The sequence below is a fragment of the Pteropus alecto genome, unplaced genomic scaffold, assembly GCF_000325575.1.
Source record: "Pteropus alecto unplaced genomic scaffold, ASM32557v1 scaffold196, whole genome shotgun sequence".
Taxonomy (NCBI): domain Eukaryota; kingdom Metazoa; phylum Chordata; class Mammalia; order Chiroptera; family Pteropodidae; genus Pteropus; species Pteropus alecto.
In genome coordinates this window covers 5,149,118-5,170,693 of record NW_006439717.1, presented here as the reverse complement: position 1 = coordinate 5,170,693, position 21,576 = coordinate 5,149,118, and the positions used below count along the sequence as shown (strand labels likewise).

The 21,576-nt window shown below is 34.1% G+C and overlaps 1 protein-coding gene across 1 annotated transcript in view; it reads right to left on the bottom strand.

Moving 5' to 3' along the window:
- ADAMTS20 (ADAM metallopeptidase with thrombospondin type 1 motif 20) overlaps positions 1 to 21,576 on the bottom strand; it is a 150,296-nt gene that overhangs the window by 67,195 nt on the left and 61,525 nt on the right. The window contains exons 10-18 of the mRNA XM_006916882.3: positions 20,502 to 20,643; positions 18,989 to 19,093; positions 14,279 to 14,424; positions 12,910 to 13,091; positions 12,673 to 12,809; positions 10,513 to 10,630; positions 7,280 to 7,375; positions 4,740 to 4,906; positions 4,458 to 4,587 (exon numbers count right to left, since the gene is read on the bottom strand). Of these exons, the coding sequence (XP_006916944.1) occupies positions 4,458 to 4,587; positions 4,740 to 4,906; positions 7,280 to 7,375; positions 10,513 to 10,630; positions 12,673 to 12,809; positions 12,910 to 13,091; positions 14,279 to 14,424; positions 18,989 to 19,093; positions 20,502 to 20,643 (1,223 nt within the window). The remainder of the gene's footprint in view (positions 1 to 4,457; positions 4,588 to 4,739; positions 4,907 to 7,279; positions 7,376 to 10,512; positions 10,631 to 12,672; positions 12,810 to 12,909; positions 13,092 to 14,278; positions 14,425 to 18,988; positions 19,094 to 20,501; positions 20,644 to 21,576) is intronic.

Here is a 21,576-nt window from a genome sequence, read left to right as displayed (position 1 = left end):
TAGTTTTTAAGGGATAACTGAGTGAGCGGGGTTAGCACTGATACTGTACAATACACTGTTATTGCTCTTCCCATTATTGGCTTCATATTCCCTATAAGAAAATTGCACATCTCCACTTGCTACAACATTACTATAACTTCCTGTGGGAGGAGTATACTTCCCTGCCCAATGACATCAGGCTTGTGCTAATCAACTGTAAGAGGCTGTGACCTATGTCAGTTCTAGGCAGAAGCTCTACAAGCCACTGTATGCTTCTGCCATTTTTCTTCCGGTCTCTAAGACAGCCCTTCTCAGGTGGGGCTGATCTTTTATCCTGGAATTATGAATGAAAAAGTCACGGATGGAAAACAAAGATCAGCGGTTGTTACAGGTTTGGTGGTGGGGGGGATGGAAGGAGGCATTTTTAGGGCAGTGAAAGTATTCTGTGTAATACTGTAATAGTGGATACGTGTCATTACACATTTGTCAAAACCCATAGAATGTACAACATGAAGAGTGAGCCCTAATGTAAACCAGAGACTTTAGTTAATAATAATGCATTAACTGTAAAAAATGTGCCACACACTAACAAAGATGTTAATAACAGGCAGGGGGACGGAGGTGGGGAGAGTAGGGGGAGAGAGAATATGGGAATTTTCTGTACTTTCTGCTCAATTTTTCTATAAACCTAAAACTGCTCTAAAAAATAAAGTCTACTGATTTTTTTTTTATCAAACTGAAGAAGAATCATAGCCAATTAAGTAGACAAAACATAATATGACAGAGAAATAAACTTTTGTTGTTCTAAGCCACTGAGATTTGGCGAGTGTTTATATGTAGCATAACCACAGTGAAAGTAAACTAAGAGAAGTGGTTATAAAAGTCTAGGGTGGATTAAGTTTTACGCTTTCTGCAATGAGGAGACAGGAAATAGTTTAAGCAGTCAGTGACATGATCGAATTTCTGTTTTATCAGAGTTTGAGTGTTTACTTCCAGTTAGCTGAACATGAACATAAGTGTTTTTCTCTTCTCCTTTCTAAATACCATCTGAAATAACTATAAAGAATTTTGAAAAGGCATAAACCTAAAAGAACACAAAGAACAAAAAACAAAAACACAGTAGGCAAGAAAATGAAATTCTGAATATAAAAAGTAGATGGAAACAACTGTTTAACAAAGCCAAGGAAGCTGAAACTTAAACCTGTGAAAGGGGAAAAAGAATAAAAAAACAAACCATTCATGACACAGAATCCAAGAAAAGCCCAGAAATGAAAAACACCAGGTCTCTCTGAAGAGGTGCATGTAAGGAGTAGGCCTGAACAAATGGGGGACTGATTGAAAAGTGTTTACAAAGAATGGTTCAGTTCCTACCCTTCTCGTCAAAAGCAGCACTGTCCAATAAAAATAGCATGTGCGCCATGTATGCAATTTTATATTTTCTAGTAGTCACAATAACAAAAGTAAAAAGATACAGGTGAAATTAGTATTTATGTTTAACTCTATGTATCTGAAATGTGATCATTTCAACATATCAATATAAAAATTATTGATGATCTATTTTACATTCTTTTTTGTACTAAGTCTTCAAAACCCATGTATATTTCACAGATAGCACATTTCAATAGACTAGCTATACGTAGCCAGTGGCTACCATACTGGGTAGCATAGCTCTAGAGAAAGTGAACTTGATGGTGCTGACACAGCAGAGGGAAGTTGGGGAAGCATTACACCGAAAACGAGGCGGGGAGGGCAAGTAAAAATCTCCACACTGAATCATGAGATACAGGCCCACTGGACTCTTCATTTCTTCCTGGCTCCGAACCAATTTTTATGGTTCTCTGGTCCCCTCACTGACTTTCAAAAGATGGGAGGATTCTTCTCTTGGGAAACTCTTCAGACCGAGGAAAAAGATCAACTGACAATGACATTTGGGGCTTCACCCCTCATGACACATGGACTACTTAGTGACCCAATTATGAGGGTTCTACTTGACACGTCTGACCCACACAGGACTTTGGGCATTTTAGTCTTCAATAACGAAAGAGCAGCAAAGGATCAGCAGACATTTTAGGAAAGCCACTAACCAAAAGAGACCAAAATAAATGAAAACAAAACAGAACTAAAATGAAGCAGGTCCGTCAGGGGGCAGAAGACTTACAGACTGTGATTAGTACTCTCAGCAACATAGATGTTGCATCTATGAAACAGAAGATGTTATGAGAAGAAACATTAAGAAGACAATGGAAATCTGAAGAAGAAATTAGGAAAAAAAGTGATCAGTCTAGGAGGTCCAACATCTACATACGAATTTCAGAAAGAAAATTTAATGTGAGGAAATTAGCAAAGAAATAATGTGATAAAATTTCTCAAGTCAAAGAATATGCTTCCAAATTGGAATGGCACCATAATAACCCAGGAAAAAGATAAAAGAAACACCCGCATCGAGGCACATTGTTCTGATATTTCATGCCACTACAGTGAGAGAGAGGATCCACGAAACGTCCGCAAGAAAGTACCACGGACAAGCACAGGAAATCAGAAAATGAGAAAAACAAGGCTTTCAAAATTATTCAGGAAAATAATCTAACTTAGAATTTTATACCAGCCAAACTATCGATCAGTGAGACTAAACTAATGCCATTTTCAGATATGAAAGATCTCAAAAAATGGCATTTCCCCAATGGGGGAAATTTAAAAAAAAAAAAAAGGAATTTGTGAAATTTAAAAAATAGGGAATCCAACACAAAAGAAAGTCAAAAAGATTTTCCTGGATAATAATGAAGGGAAAGCACAAGATGACAGCCACATGACAGGCCTAAAAAAAACCCCCACAAATTAAGGCAAGAGAAAAGATGACCACAGAAGCAACAGATGAAGAAAAAGTGAAAAAAAAATTAAAATTGATTAACTGAAAGACTAAATTTACAGTTCTATACCAAAAGTTTGGGGACTAATAACTTTCCATACACAGAGAAAAACAAGTAAATAAAACTGAGAATATTTAACTCTAGAGAAACCAAGAGCTACACACACAAAAAGAGAATATTAATCATAGTATCACAATGTGGCAGTAGAATTCATAGTTTCTTTGCCCATGCACACAACTGTTTACGAAGCATCTCCTGGTTCAGATTCCCAAACCATCTCACTGTGTCAGGCCCAGATTTCCATTTTGGACTTTGTTATTCTTTCCTTAGGGTGTTCCCCAGCTGTTCCATGGATTTCTTCCTACCTCCCCATATCCATTGCCACAGACCAGCTTACCCACTCAATACTCGAAAGCTGGCCCCAGCTCCCCAAACCTCCATTCTCTTCTGTCAAGCATTTCCAGGGTCTGTCAAAATGAATTCTTCCTCCTTCTGTGTTACCAAAGCTCTTAATTCCTACCCCCAGCATTCATCCCAGTTGGATTTACGTCATCTACTACAGTCTCCCTCCCGAGACACTGTCCATTCCCACACAATCATTCTGGGCACCACTGTACCAACAGCCATATCTGTGCCTTTTTCTGAATCAGACACCACAATTCCTTTGGCACCTTGAGGTCAGTTAGTTAGACTGTCCCTCACATTCCCATCATCTGTGGTCACTGCTTCTGGCCACCCTCCTTCTCTCAGCTCATTTCCATACTATTCTAAATAGCATCCTCTCCTCTGACCCACTGCTCCCCTAATCCCCAAACCTTTTCTTCTAGTCCCCACGGGCACTACTTTCCCATGCTATACAAACTTCCCTAACCCTTCAGATTTAATCTTTTTGCGAACTGCTCCATCTCTTCTGTGGGTCTCTCTGTGTATACCCACAGCACTGCATTTACCGTATAAATTAAGATAATCTACTCAGACGCTGTTTCATCCACTAGACTTTAAAACTTGAATGTAGAATTGGAGTCTTATTAATGTGAAACAAAATAGTCTCTCAAGAAATGTTTACTAATGTGAACAAACTGCATTACACAATTAAGTATTTGTAATTACAGACTGTCAAAGACTCCAGTCTTTTCACTTTCTTTGCCTACTGTAAATTTCCCTGCTTTTCCAATTCCCTCTGTGCTCCTTTCAGTGACTCGTATCTTGAGGCCATGGAAAGAAAATGAGAGAATAAAACACTCAAAGTGACAGAGGGCTGGGAAAGTGCGTGGAGGGGAGTGGACGAGAGGGTGGGTATTTCACTGGGAAACAGTATCCAAGGTAGAGAAACTTTCTGTGACTGTGAGAAAAAGAGTGTGAAAAGAAAGGAAAGAAGCAGTTACGGAGAATGTTGACATGAGTAGACACACAAGTATGAGAACCAGAATGAGGGGGTAGAAAATTGAGAAGGGAATTAAGAAAAGCTGCATGTGTCTGTGTGGTATATGTGTGTATGTGGACAGGGTGGAGAATTCCACTACCAGGTAGTGGAAGCCAGACTCAAGAGTATGCCCAGATGGTACCAGCAAGCACTAACTTTCGTCTCTTTCGTTCAATACCAGTGTGTACCTTGACACATTTTGGTGCAGTCTTGCCATGGTCCATAGGGATCCCATGCAAATAGGTCACTTTTCTCTTCCACAGGGATGTTGAAGGAATAATGGACATCGGGATTGTATAAATTACCCACACACAAAACCTCAATAAAAATACAAAGGAGCATACAATTAATTCACAAAAGATATATTTTTAAAAGCTATTTTACATTTAAGAATAAATGCAAGGCACTGAACCACACAGTTTACTAATATGATTAAAGCTAAGTCTTATTAACAACTACTGAGAATTTACCTGCAAAACAAGTTCTTCTTCTAGCCGATCAGTACTGTTAATTCTTTCAATTGAGTTGTTTGAACCACTGTATTCAAAAATAGCTCCTTGTATGTTGATTTCTTTTTTTGACATACTTACAACAAAATTTCCATTCAAAAGAAAGTTCCCTTGAGTGTCAGATAAAGCTGTAAAAGAACAGTACTCATGAAATAGTAAAAACAAGTCAACAGTATAGAAAACTTTTCGACTTTTAAAATTCAAATCATTTTCTGAATTAAGAATGTAAATGTAAATTAATATTGAGGAAATAAACTTTATTTTGCTGTAATGTATCTAACCCATAAGTAGGGAAACTTCAGCACAGTAGCCAAAGCTATTAAAATAAATTCACCCTGTACTTTCTTATCAGAGGCGGGAGCTTCCTCCACAAGTCATGCAGCTTCAGGAGGAACATATAGAAAATGGAAAACAGTAAGAAGTCATGAACCAAGCCGAAAGATCAGCTAAATCAATCCTGCATTGATGGCAAGATAAAAAAGAGCAGCCAGACTGTGGCAACATTCCATCTATGATCATCTTGGAAAATATGTACAAAGCTTTAAAACTGTAGTTTTTGCATGTTCTCAAGGCGTGCAATGACTGTATGATCCTCTTAATAAACATCACAGAGAGGCACTCTATCACTGTTGTAAACTGTAAAGCACTAGGCTTTTTTAATTTCAAGAGGATATGTATTTTAAATTTTATACTAATAAAAACTCCACATTAATCAAACACTTTTTGGTTTGCTTTACTTATGCTTTTCAGTGCATCAATACAACCTATTAGGAAAACATTTGTTCAGTCTTCTAGGAAACCCCACCCAAAGCATTAGCTGCCTACATCTAAACTTCATAATAAATATTACAGCCCTTGAAAAAGCATTAGTATATTGGCTTGAAGGCATTTAGCCAAATAAATTTGATATTTCTATGTTTGTATGGACTATTAAGACTGTATTTATAGATTGCACCGATTTCAATGAAGAGCCAATAAATTTCTACATTTATCCTACAGAATGGAAATTCACCTATGTAAATCTGTACTTTAACAAAACTGAAAAGGCCTATATAAGGGAGTATCGGTTACATGAAAACCAAGGGAAATAGGCAGATCTTGACTGAGAAAAGCTGTATACATTTCGCCACTTTTAGTTACCAAAGCAAATTTCATATAGATGTTTTATAAATCCCTTCTAATGGTTTCATGTTTTTGTTCATTTCAATTTAGATTTTGATATTGCCATTAGCAGTTCTCTTACAAAGTATATTGATACTTTATTGGTGAACATTTCTAATTTTTAAATGAGGGCAGAACCCATTGGCCAACCCTAAAAAAAGATATAAATATCTACTCTTGGGACTGAAGAGACAAATTACTCATCTACAGTATGCTAGTATACACCTGTGCATATGAACCTAGGTAATATTTTTAGCAAAATAATTACAAACAAATATAGAAGAATAATCAAAATATTTACATTTGATTTTGAGAAACATTTTTGCATTTTTTACAGAGGTGAAATTTACATAAAATTAATCACTTTAAAGTGAATAATTCAATGGCATTTAGTACATCCACGATGTTATACAACCACCACCTCTATCTAGTTCCAAAACGTTTTCATCAATCACAACAAAAACAAACACAAAAAACTCTGCATCCATTGAGTAGTTGTTTCCTTTACATTTGACCTAAGGCCTAATGTCATTCCTGAGATAAGCTGTTCATTATAGATCCAGATCCTCAGTTAAAGCATTGATTACTTGGACCGATATTTGAGATTTCATTTATGTGATGCAGGTACTTTCTGAATTTCAGCTCTATACCACACACTCTAACTTGGTGAACAACAGTCAATACTAAAGTATTTTCCCAAACAGAAGGAAAAGGTTTGTAAAGCATTCTTGTCATTTTTGGATCTCAGTGAAATTCTTTTAACTTAAAAGTAATTTCTAAAAATAAATAACAAATGAAATATATACTCTAGAAATAGCTAGAAGACAATATACTGATTATACTAATTAACATCTAAAAATATAAAATCATAGTTCTGTTTTTCTTTAACATAAGAGCTTTTTAAAAACTGTATTTAAATTCTTTTCCTAAATTTAAAAAAATAAAAAAACCACAAGAAAATTCTTTAAAACATCTAACCCCAAAGAAGTCTGTAATTAATTTTAGATAAAAAGATAGATGATGATTTTATTCTAAATATACATGTAACTTTAACTGAATATAACCTTTGGTTATCTAAAACACTCTTGTGGGGAAAAAACTTGAATTTACTTTTCCGGTTTTATTTAGTTTCATATTTTTTAAATAGGATACAGTGTACATACAGCTCAAGGAGAAAACACATAGGGAGTCAGATGACTCAAGCTCAAGCTCAATAGGAACTGAAATTGCATGTTTGTTCAAGGGGCTCTTCTTGCCTTCCAAGAATTTATATCAACCACAGACCTCCATGAAATCACACACAAACCGCATATTGGCTGCTGTTTACTAGAAATGTTTACCGAGGTAATTGTCATCTTCTGGTTTTCCAGAATAGCTGTGCTGAAGAATATCAATGTTCGTTGCTCCTGTGGGAATCTTTACAACGACATTATAACCTGCAATATAATTTTATACACGTTAACTTTCACAAAAAACAGATGGCCCAGAGCCTATGACTGCTGAATGGTTGAAAAATTTCAACAGCATAGTCCATAGTCAGACTTAATTTCATTTTATCTTTGATAAGAAATACTAGTGCTTATTCTTTTTTAATCAATGCCTTGTACAAATTACTAAGGATTCACAAAAAGTGGTTGTTGTCTAAAAACATACAGAGTTTGGGATTCTTAAAGTGCATTTTCTAATTTTTCTTACTTCTAAAATCTGAATGTGGAATAAGAATGAAGCTAGTATTCAGTTAGGGAAATGCAAATCAAAACCATACACCTGTAAGAATGGCCATTGTCAAAAAAGACAAAAATAACAAGTGTTGGAAAGGTTGTGGGGGAAAAAGTAACCCTCATACACTGCTGGTGGGACTGCAAATTGGTACAGCCACTATGGAAAACAGTATGGAGGTTCCTCAAAAAAATAAGAATAGAGTTACCATATCCCACAACCTTTCCAACACTTGTTATTGGGACCCAGCAATCCCTCTTCTAGGTATTTAGCCCCCAAATTTGAAAACATTGATCTGTAAAGATATATGCACCCCTATGTTCACTGCAGCATTATTCACAGTGGCCAAGGATGGAACCCAAATGTCCATTGATAGATGATTGGATGAAGAAGATGTGGTACATATACACAATAGAATATTACTCAGTCATAAGAAAAAAGATGAAATAATGCCATTTGCGACAACATGGATGGATCTTGAGATTATGCTAAGCAAAATAAGTCAGAAAAAGCTGAGAACCATATGATTTCACTTATGTGGGATATAAAGCTGAAAGCAACAAACAAGACAAACAAAAACTCATAGACACAGACAACAGTTTAGTGGTTACCAGAGGGAATGAGTGGGATAGAAAAGGGTAAAGGGGGACAATTATATGGTGATAGAAGGAGATTTGACTTTGGGTAGTGAACATACAATCTACAGATGACATATTATTGAATTGTATACTTGAAACCTATATAATTTTATTAACCAGTCACCCCAATAAACTTAATAAAAATAAATTTTTGAAAAAGAATGAAGCTAGTATTATAGCTTCTGAGATATTTAATATATATTCATTTATAAATTTGACTAATACTTTTATATTTTATACTTCCTGATAACTTTTTCTAAATACAAGATTCCACATGCTATTCAAAATTCCAAAAGATATGAAAAGAGTTGGTCATTGCTATATGTATACACAGAGACTCAGTAAACAGCGAAATAATGTGAGTTAATGAAAAGCATATTTATCTTAAGCTTTTAGTTTCTAGTGTAAACAATATTCCTTATAGCTATCTCCAAAACTTTACAGTATTTTTTGAGTCTATTAATAAACTGTCAAAAGTTTATTCGAGAGAAGTGAAAATAATATTTCTCTTTTATGCGACCAAAATCAGCAACACTGGCACTGCCCAAAAGATGAGGAAACACTACATTAAATATATATTAAACAAGAAAGAACATTTTCCCTATGCTAAAAACACTCATATTACATAATTGTCCAAATGCTCTCATTTGCTCTAGTGATATTGTTCTAAGTTTTTCCTTTTCCTTTTTAGGACTTTCCCTTCTATTTAATACATGAATAAAAGGAGTTGAACTTTATCTTGTACACTAACTGTGATAAATATTGAATAAACTTAAGAAGACAAAGTTTAGAAGAGCTTAAGTTTGCAACCCCAAAATGAAATTACCTTGCATGTTTTTAGAGCAGCTTTATTTATTCCTGAGGCATCACATTTAAATATAGTTGATAAATGGTCTATTGATTCTGTATACACTATATGGATATGGTGGAAGGTTATCAGTCTATGAGAATAATTTTAATTCATGTTTTCACTATAAAATATTCCTATAACCTCTACTATTTGTCTTTGCTATTTTTTCAGGAAAGCAATTCCTAGGTATAGCAAAAGTGACAAGATAAAGGCTACCACCAGGGGGCAGTAAAGTAACAAATGCTATTCAGACCCTGCAAATGAGTTTAACATCTTTTTCCATTTGCAAACTGATTAATTCATAGTACAATTCTGGCAAGGTTAAATATATGATAATTTGGTGCATGTGGTTTTATATAGAAAAAATTTTTTCAGTGAATACAGAACCAGTCTTTGACAAATGTGTGCCATTGGTTATAAAAGGGGTCAAATATATGTGACTCCCATGAAATAATGAATCATAAAAACTGGAAAAATATATCAAGTCATCTAGTAAGTCGGATTCATTAGCATCACCAGAGTGTGAAATGTACTATACTTTTAATATGTATAAAAATGATTTTGTTTTAAATTGTACTGCTTTAATTGAAGCAATTCATACTAATGTAAACTGTGTTCGAACACATGTGAACATAATTTAAAGCTGAACAATAAAACTGTAAAAAATACATTTTCATATTGCAAGGAAAGTTCTAAAGGGCTGCTTTTACTACCATAAAAATAAAAAATGTTTCCTATGAAATTTTAGAATGGAAAATATCTGATATATTATATTCTCCTAACAATTTTGAAGAAAAATGAAATCATGGCCAAATGCCAATTCTATGTGTAATCAAGATACTTCCTGGAAAATGTAATAATAATCCCAAATCCACATTTAAGTTAATGGTTTCATCCTTTACCTTCAATCAACATTTTCAATATATCATCAATAAGAAATGCAACAGATAAGCCAGGTCATACAAAAAAAAAATGTGGTTCAAATGATGAAAGATAATTAAAAGCAAGTTTCCTGGGAAAGTTATAAATACATACATCAGAGATTATAAGAACAGCAGTAAAAATACATCATTAATCAGAGGGACTATTCACACATCATTGTCAAATAGCAGTGGATTTACTCTAATAAATGCACCTAATACATTTTTTAAAAAATAAGATTTGCCCTGAGTAGGTAAATTCATTAATTCAAGGATACATCTGGTATAAGATTTAATTTTTTATATTTAGGAAAGTTTTAACAGCCATTTCCAACTAAGGATATAGAGCAGACAAAACAATAACATACCATTACTATTTTACCTTCATTATATACTCATTATTACATCAAATAAAAGGGAAAACTAGAAACAAATGCAGAGCTTACCATAATGAGCACTGTTGAAGACCCCTGCCATTGTTCTGCATGAGGAGTTATCCCCACCACATACTCCACATTTGTCTCTCCTGGCCTTGGAGTTCAACACATGATCACAGCCAGCTTGCTTCAAAATACAACGGTCAATATTATAAAAATGACGAATAATGAACATGGTGCTTTACAAAGTTCTTTTCACAAATGTTCTTTCAGTTAATAGAAGAGTCAATACAGGATTTTTTAATATCCACTGATCTTGTGCACATCAATATTTTCACATCTCTGTTCAAATGGTTGAAAAAAGTGTTTTCCAAAAGGTCATTCACATACCTCTGTATCCAAATCACATGGGGTGACATTTAAAAAGGCAGATTCCCAAGTTTTCTGAATTAAAAATCCTTGAAAGTAAAACCTAGGCATCCACATTATAATAAACACTGACAGTAATTCCTCGATTCATCATTTAAAAGCCACTCTTTAAAGAAATATAATTTAAAAGGGATAAAAAATATGATTATGTAAGCAACCTTAAAATAACTCCAAAAAGATGTCACTCGTGATCCATTTTTTAACAACTCATTACATTAGAACTCTGGGAATAAACTGCATACATTTGAAAGAAACAGTTTATTTCTTCAAAATTAATACCCAGCATAATAAACAGTGCGTATGGAAAGAATGAATACATAAAGGTGAAAGTAAAGGGTTTGTTTCACAGGTTTGAGAGAACGAGCGCAGCTCCTCTCTGTGCAGATGGTGTCCCCTGCATACATTCAATAACTTTTAGTTCTTTGGACTACTCCCCTAAATATAGTGATCAGAAAAGAAAATTTCATAAAGCCCATGAATTTTTATACACAAGGCAAATATTTCCAAAATGATCCTTTCGACCAGGTATTTTCTGATAGTATGTATCTGTATATTCAGATAATCGTCATTTTTTCATTATATAAGACTTCCCGCTGTTGATTTTGATTTTAAAACAAATTTTTCAGGCAACTGAGTACCTCTTTTTCCAGTATTTAAGCTACTTCCAATTTGTAAGTTATTTTAAGTTTCTTTGAACATCTCATTAGCACTTTGTGTGCAAGACCATTTATCACCTGGGTAACTGGAAATAGATGTTTGCTTATAGGGAAAACTTGGTCCTATTGTTCCACTTAACCAAAGGAATGAGTTCATAAGATGATACCTGCATTCTTTAGCCAGCAATCACTATCCCAGTTCTCAAACTTATCACACATTTTTAAGATCGCCATCTGCAATGTGTACGCTTTAATTCGGGGTCATATCTGCTCTCATCTAAACTCCTGCTAAATGGCCCACCTATCTCCAATCTTCTCCTAATCCAGTACATTCTGAAGATTCTAATATGTACATCAAATCGTATCTCTTGCTCAACTCCAAATCCTTCCAGGAATCTCCAAGGACTTAAGAAAAGTGCATACAACAACCATCAGCTAACCCTACCTCCAACCATGGTCCATGGTCCCTTACTTCCTCACCTTTCTAAAACCTACTCATTCTCAATAATTAGCTCAAGCCTCACACCCTCCATAAGCATCCTCCAAATCCTTACCCACCTCCCCGTAAATAAGACATTTTCTTCAACATCCTGGTGCCACCTTGCAGATGACTCCATAGCACTACATTCTAATTGTTTACCTGCCAATCTCCCCACAAATCTGTGACCACCTTGGAGGCCAGTGCTCCGTTCCATCCTTTTATCTGACATCTAGTAGGTAACTCAGTAAATGTTTGGTGCATGTACCCAAGAAGTAAGAGACAGGAATGGAAAGAGGGAAGATATCTCTTCTAACTCAGAGGGAGGAAAAAAATGTCACAACAGAAGGTGACATCTGAAGTACTAAAAGGACTTTACAACTCTTGTGTCCTAGTCCTAATATTTTATCTTTTCAGAAAGTCGACCTCATCTCTTAATTTTGAGCACCACGAGCAAAACAAAATCAGCAGACGTATTTTAATGCTTCATGAGCCACTCTTGATGGCATTAAATCATCTACTAGACAGTCTCCTAATGAATAATACTCCTATAGATAGTGTGATTGTTACCAAAGGTTGCAATATGGGAATTCACAAGCATGTATGCTGAAGTAATAGAAGCAAAAGCATTCTGAAAGTCACCTTAAATATAGTAACTTTGCTTACCCGACACAGGCCTTGCACACAGATGTCATTAGTTTCGGTTCCACAAGGCGTACCATCGGCAACCCTGTCCTTCAACTGATAGAAGCTGGTGGTTCCAGCAACCCGACAATAGAGTTTACAGCGATCTTTTATGGCAACTGTAAAAAAAAGTCAAAATTTCGATGTACAGTAATTCAGCTGTGTGTTCCTATGTCTCAAAAAAAGTTTTCCAAAAAAAAAAGTATTCTAATTACTTACTCCCACTGTACTTTGGAAGCCATCTAACGTTAGGGGAAAGACCATTGATGTTGAAATGTTTACCATCAAAATCAGAGCACTGCTTCTCGCGGAAGTCTTGCTTGCCTTTTGGACATGAATCAGTATTACATGATCGAAATTTCATCCTGCGGCCCACACAGTACTTTCCTCCGTTTCTTGGCCTAGTCAAATTCATTACATTTTAAAGCACATCAGTACAATATTATAACTACCATTTGTTTCTAAATCTGTTCCATTCTTTTCCAGGTTCTGGAAAACCTCTCACACTTTGTATATAACATAAGTATGCAACACGGTCTTTAAGTAATTCTATGGTTAATAAACTAAAAATATCCATCGTAGTGGACACTGTGGCCTGAAAGGCAGAAATGATATCTTATTCATGACTTGATTATCTAACAAGGAACTAACTCATGATGGGAATTTGTTTTAAAACTTCAAAATAGGGTTTGTTCATTTTCTGGGGGGAAAAAAGAGAAAATGAGCCAAAGATGATAAGAAAGTGAATACCATGTTAAATAAAAAAAGGAATATATATGCATCTTTGTCATGTATATTCTACTTATCGCTCAGTTCAAAGAGCTTCGTGGTATCAACCTATAGCCATCCATCTCTATCTTCACTTATGTTGAAAAATAAAAACTCTATTCTCAGCATTTTTTAATATAAAGACTTCTAGCATAATTTTTTTGAAAATTTAAATGAACTCAGATTTTATTCATAGTATATCCCATTTCTGCATTAAAAAATCTTGTTAATAGACTAAGTGAAAAGTATTGTACTGCTTACCAACTTATATATCATATAACAACATAATTTAAAAATCTTTATGGAATCTCTAAGTTCTTTTAAATAGTGATGAGGCGGGATATGTTTCAGCACTTATTCCGGCTAAAGACACTGATGCATCTATATCATAAGAAGCAGAGAAAGAAAATCTGACATGTCAAATTACAAGTAGTGATGACACTACATATTTTGTCCAGGAGAGCCAAGACATAGTTGAAGGGAAAAAGGCCTTTCAATAGAAACATTTAATTTTTTAAAATGCCATTATATTACTATTATAACTGTTTCTCAAATTTACACTAAATTAGAAAACAAATGGCTCTGTCTCAACTCGGATTCTGAAAATTATTTTTATCTATTTAGTTTTTTGTTTTGTTTTGTTTTGTTTTTAGGTCTGAATTGAACAAGGTATGAAGCAACATGGCTTAAAGTATTCTAGAAGTTTTCTGAATCTTGGAAACTTACAGACTGACCTCCAGTTTAGAAGTGAATGAAACTGATGTTTATTTTCTGGTGCCTTGAGATAATCTTAATTTACAGTGACATAAAAAAGACATACTCGGGACGATTACAGAGCCTCGTTGTGCTTTTGATTCCACCTCCACATGTTCTCGAACAAGAACTGTAAGGTCCCCATGGTCCCCATTCACCATCTACAGGACGTGTTTCCATTTCTTTGTTTACACAGAGCCCATGGTGGCAATGCTATAAAAATAACACAAAAAGAAATGATTCATGTATATCTAATCATAACATCACAGTAATTATGATAACAGCATGAAGATCAACAGATGAACAAAATGTATGTACAATTTAAAGCAAAATGTTAATTCAGATATGTGATTACATATAACGCCATGTTATGAATATTCACTGAGCATCTACCAAGTAACTATAAGATGATTTTGGAATAAAAAAAGAATAAATTTTTTTCCCTTGCCTTTAAGATTTAGAGTTTTTCTATGGGAGAGAAGACATAAATATGGAAAAAACTTAATAAAATAAATATTTTTTAAAAGCAAATATTAGATCAATACAATATATATCCATGCTTTTGTTCTTTTATGCAAAGTTATCACTCTCACTCTTTTAGCTAAATTTCTATTCCATCTCATCCAAAGTCTCAATAATCAGTTTACTTTCATTAAGAAAATATAAACTTACGGAAGAATCTGCCACAATCTTCCACTACCTCTTCTACCCTCCAAAAGCATCTATGCCTTCCTATTTGTTTACATGAAAAATCCAGGATCCTAGCCAAAGTCAACCCTTCCACCTATGCATTTAATCTCATCCCTTCCCTTCTCACTACTCAAAACATCAATCCAGCAGTTCTCTCTCCTCTCCTACATCGTCTTTGTTCCAGCCCCCACTACAAAAGCTAATGTGGTGCAGGCACCGATGCCCGTCTATGAACTAGACTAGCAGCTGTCAGTCTGTGGGGGGAGGAGTACAGAAATTCAGAGTAAGCATTTAGAAACTTTTATAAGATTTTGACAGAGTACTTTTATGTTTATTAAAGTTAATTTAATAATTAGCTTATATTTTTTTAATTTTATTTCTTATTCATAGCAAAGTTTACCATCTTAACTACTTTTAAGTGTACAAGTTCAAGGGCATTAAGTACATTCACATCATGTGCAACCTCAACATTGTCCATCCACAGCGTTTCATCTTCTCAAAATAAAAACAATAACTCCTCATTCTCTCTTCCTCCTGACCCCTGGCAACCATTATTCTATTTTGTTTCTAAAAATGTAATTACTCTAGATATCTCATATAATTGAAATCATAGTTTTTGTCATTTTATAACTGGCTTATTTCATTTAGCATAATGTCCTCAAGGTTTATATATGTTGTAGCATGTCAGAATTTTCTTCCTTTAAAAAAAGCTGAACCATGTTTCATTGTCCATATATACCACATTTTATTTATTCATCTGTTGATGGACAGTTGGGTTGCTCCACCTCTTGGCTACTATAAGTAATGCTGTTAAGAACATGAGCGTGCAAATATCTCTTCAAGACTCTGGTATTAATTCTTTTGGATATACACCCAGAAGTAGTATTGTTGGGTCATATGATAATTCTATTTTTAATTTTTTGAGAAACTGCCATCTTGTTTTCCATACAAAAATCTGGCTTAAATTTTGAATATCTTCTTTCATTTTCCTAGTCAATCATTTCTATCATTTTGTACAAAAAAAAAATTAGAAAAATTTTTAAGACTAGTTCTTTACTAGAGACAATTTGAAAAGTACTCCACTAAAATATTCTAATACTCTTGTTTCTTCTATTTTAAAAACAAAAGATTTCTTAGAACTCACTGTCTTCATGAGCTACTGTCCTGTTTCTCCTTGAAAGGGTTGTCTATGCTCATTGTCTAACTCTCTGCCTATTCTCTCATAACTTCATAACTCACCCAGACGAGCTCGTATACCTCCATGAATCTGCTCATGTGTAGCTCTCTCCATGGCTCTACACAATGCCATAACCAATGGCCAGTTCTCAGTCTATCTTCCTTGACCTAGCAGTGTGTGATATAGCTAATTATTCTTCTTGATACATTATTTTTCTTTTAGTTTTCAGGGCTCTGCACACTTTTGGTTTACTTTCTTCTTTAATGATTACTTTTTTACAGTTTCTTTTGCTGTTTCTTCTTCTTCTTTCTGACTTATTAGAATGTCCACAGGCTCAGATCTTGGCCCTTTATTCTTCTCTATCAACAATCACTCTCAGTTCAGATCTCTCCTGAACTCCAGACTGTATATACAGCTGCTTCCTCATCTTCACTTGAATGTATAATAAACATTTCAAACCAGCAACCCCAAATTGAACTCCTGCCTTGCCCTTTCAAAATCTGTTAACTTGATCTAAGTTGATCATATAGCAGGCCTTTAATAAATCTTGGCTGAATGAATCCCATAAGCTTATTAAAAAGAAAAACACTTTGTGCCCTCCATTAGAACAAATCATTCAATACAACGGTGAACAAAATCATCTCAGAATAGAATGTACTATGTGCATGCGAATTTTGTGAGCATCTTCCAGAAACATTTCAATAATCCCTGCATGCACTCTTGTGTTTCCTCTCTTGCTCTCTCTATATGTGGGTATGTGTATGTGTATCTAAGAGATCAGAGCATAAAAAAGATAGAATGTTATACTATTCATCACGTAGTAAAATTAACTGTCAGATGGGTTTACCATGTCTTCATAAAAATGGATTTATTAGCAAAAGCATTTAGCAAATAGTCTCACATATAAGATAGTCACTAGATAAATGGACTAAAGAAGAGTCCATTTAAAGCAAAATTACAGGACACTTGGTTAAAATTTCCCTTGAATAAAAGGTCCATTTAATACTGGATATTGCTAATGTATAGCTGCTATCTTCAATTAATTTTAAAAAGGAAATTTATATCTATTATGATCCACACATTGTTGCCCCAAACAACTCTGGTTTTACCTACATGGGTTTTAAAATAGGTCTCAGTGTCTCTTCACATTCACCTTAATTCCAACAAATCTATGCCTACCATTTCCTCATGTCATTGGGGAAATGTTCAAATGGCTAATAAGCACATGAAAAGATGCTCAACACTGATAATAATCAGGGAAATTTAAATTAAAACCACAATGAGATTCCAATTTACACCTACTAGAATGGTTAAAGTTTTATTAAAATACTGGCAATATTAAAAACTGGCAGAGAATGCAGGGCAACTGCAATTTTCATCCATCGCTTGAGGGAATATAAAATGGTACATGTATTTTGGAAAATTGTTTGGCATTCTCTTCTGACGTTAAATTACAACTACTCTATGACCCAGTAATTCTGTTCTAGGTATTTATCCAAGAAAAATGCAAACATATGCACACAAGAAGACCTGTACAAGGATGCTCATTTTAATAATTCTTATCCTCAAAATAGAAATGTTAAAGATCAAATTTTAAAATTCAGTTCTAGCTTAAATATATGATCTAAAGAAATCCAGTAGCATTTTGATCCTAAAATAATTTGAGTGCTAAACCATTTCAATGAGTACTTCGGATACTGCAAAAACTGCTGAATTTCTAAATTTTAATAATTCATTTGTGATGTGAGTGATATGGAAAACACGTGGCTTTTGATGAAAAAGTGAAGGGCAGTAGCTGGTCCAAACATTTCAATGAAGCAACAGGTGGTAAAGGCACAAGTTCAGCTAGTGCACTGAACTTAATTTTAAGAAATTTTTACTTTTGCCTAATGTGAACTCAGGCAGCACTAGCCAACCCATTGCCAACCAAGTGTTCCTTTTGCACTGTGGTAGCTCAGAGGAAGCTAAGAGCCTAAAACTTACTCGGTGCAGACAACACTGCACCAAGGCCCAGATAGCTTGACTTCACACTGGAGCCCCAAGTACAATCTGACTTCATCCACACATACATGTTTCATTATCACAGTGAGCCCTATCACTCATCATGCTGGCAGATTTGCCTAAGTTCATGACTGATGTTAAAATGGTAAGATGTAGTATTGTAGAGTTTATTTTAGGGGTATAATGTAGTTTAATAGTTTAGAACCAATAAAGACCTAAAGAAGCCACTTAAAACTTTTAGTTATACTCAACTGAATTTTATGGGAGAAAATGTATGCAATAGTAACATCCTTGAATTTGGGGATTTGCTGAAATATTAGGACCTTTATATCTTTACTAATTTTTAATAACAAGGCTATAATATACTTAGATAACTATATAACTGCATATTTATATAACTATATGCAATGTTAATATTCATCTGCTAGATCTTGAGAAAAGAGCAAAATAAAAATTTACTTGACAACATAGTACAACAAACAAACACAGCAACAATATTATTAGAACTAGCAGAACAAAAGTTGACTGAATAATGAAGAGTGCTGAAATGCAGATTAATCACATCTTTGGATAATCTTTTTATATGTCTTTAATAATATAAATGCAGATTAATCACATCTTTGGATAATCTTTTATGTCTTTAATAATATTTTTATTTTTCAATTATAATTGGCATACAATATTATGTTAGTTCCAGGTGTACAACACAATGATTAGACATCTATATAACTCACAAAGTGATCAGCCCGATAAATCTAGTGCCCCTCTGACACCATAGTTATTCCAATATTATTTGCTACATTCCTTATGTGGTACTTTATATCTCCATGACTATTTTGTCACTACCAATTGGTAGTCACATCTTTGGATAATCTCTTGATACAAGACTCACCCTTCGAGAAAACCTACCATCCCAGGACCACAGTTTGTTCCGTCTGCAAGCGGCATGTGTTGGGTGCGACAGCCCTTATGAACTCCTTCTGCACTCGTGCACCAGAGGCGCCTGCATTGTTTCTGCAGAGGAACAAAAGGCAGGAAAGCAAGTGTAAAAATAATGTTGCAACCACCAGATCAATTCAGTATAATGCACCAGTTCATAAGTTGAACTTATATAGTCCCTGGTTTCACAGTCAGAGCTAGAAATAGTCAGCAAAAAATTTTTACTAAGTCCTAGTCATTGATTTTCCCCTGAACACATAAAATGGCAACATTTAGTTTCTAAAAACTTTTAGATTTTCATCAAACATTGAGCAATGGAAGAGATGAATTAGAGTAGAAATATTCAAAATGATGTGAGACATTTTTCTGTCTTTGCAAGACATTTTCCGAAAGGACTTTTTCTTGTTACAAGTTATTCACAAGGAGTTTCCAAAAGCCCCTTTTGAACCAATAGTGGAATGTATGAATAATGTGCATAGAAATACTGTATAATATATACTGGTTTCCTACTTTGTGAATAAAATGCAGACTTTCAACTTTTGAACAAAGGATTCTGAAGTTTTCACAAGAAACAAAAATCTGTGGAGGCACACAGAAGCTATACCCAAGATACTTCTTTTTCTGAATCTAAAGGTCATTCCGTGTCTAAATTGGGTAGGAGAGAAATGTATCTTTTATAACAAAAAATTAAGGTAAACTTCTCTTTCCATATTGGATGTTTATAGGCTTACTAAAATTTGTGATTATAAATTTGAGATTTTAGGAACAATATTCACTATTTGGAGTACTCCTTATATGTCCCTGCACTCACTGTTAAGTAACTTTCATTCCTTCATTCAACAGCATTTATTGTATTGCACCTATTATGTGGCAGATCCTTAACTGAACACTGGGGACTTATCCTTATTTAAAGGAATAGATAATGTCGCCTTTCTGATCTGATGATCCTCACAATCTAGTACTATACGTAACCTATGAAAAATCCTCAAAATAATCTAAAATAGCTTAATTAAAATAGCTAAACAAGACGCCCCGAATCTCATTCCTTGGGATTCAAATCTAGGTAAATTAAAATGTAATCTCTTATATTCCTGGGCCTTTAATACAACTTATTATCAAAATACAAAATGGTCTCACAGAATTTTCTCCCCATCTTCCAAATAATATCATTTGAAAATAAATATTTAAATGCTTTTAATTTTCGAAAATCTTTGTTTTCTAAATGGTAATATTTCATAGGATTTTGTGAGAGTTAAAGAAGATGATTTTAAGTGCCTAACAGTATTTGGCATGTATTAAGTACTCAATAAATTTTAGTTTCCCTTTTTTCAACTTCTTTTTGGAAAATAAATTTTTCTATGACTTAAAAACTTTAAGATACATTTAGTTCACCTTCTGTTCAAGAGAATAAATGCATTTTGAAATAGAGTCTATCTATAACTTTATGGTAGTTTTCAAACAAAAAAGACAAAATTTTTCTTACCAAATAGGGACACACTTGTGATCCAGGACCAAACATAAGCTCACACTGCTTGTTTACGTCATACATTAATCCAGGAAGTTGTGAAGACAGATCATATATTCTTCCATGTGGTTTGTCAAGGAGGCATTCCCCATGACCAGTACTATATCGATGACAGAAAATAAAATATTGTGAATATAAATAGATGCATTTCGGTATAAGATTCTTTATTACATTTTCTGTAGTTCTGTACTTGCAAAGAGAATTTTTTTTTCATAATTTAAAACCCAGCTCGTATCAAAGTTAATAAGAAAACCTCACAGTTTAAAAAGGACTTTTTATGTGTGTTCTCGTCTGAGCCCAACAATTGCCCTGAAAGTACAATTTCAAAAAAGAACAATGATTACTGGATTTCGTTAACCAGTATCACCAAAATAAAAAGTTAATTAATAAAAAAAGAATGACAAATAAATCCATCAGGATATAATTTATGAAGCATACATTTACATGGTGATCACACTACACTTTTGGTCTACTTTGCTATAAATAATGCCTTATATTTTATGGTCAAATAATCAAAATGTAAAAAAAAATTAGTTTTCAAATCAGTTGAGAAAGTACATTTATAGTTCTAAACAATAACAAAACAAAGGAACTTAAAAAAGTACTATGCTGTCTCCACCTCAAAGAGTTTTTGTTAAAAAGGAGTACGACACAGTCAAAAATGCCAGCTTTGGGAGTTTGCATTTTGGCTCCGCCGCTTCCCAGGATGCACAGCTATGGACAAGTTATTCAACTTCCCTGAGTGGTAATATCTACTTTGCAAGTTGCTATTAGAGTCTATAACATACTTAAAGGACTTAGAAAAGTGGTAAATAGCAGGGGAAATGTGTATTTGTTACTCATAGTTTGTCATACAATATTGAGTCTACGGAAAACTTTGTGAAAATGTTCAACCATTTCAACTGGGTTAAAACCAACAATTTGTTCCATTACAATGATTAAAAGAAATACTTTTGGGAAAATTACTGGCTAGAAGGACATATCGAATTGTAAAAAAAACTGAATAAGTGAACTTTTAAAATTCCCACTGGAG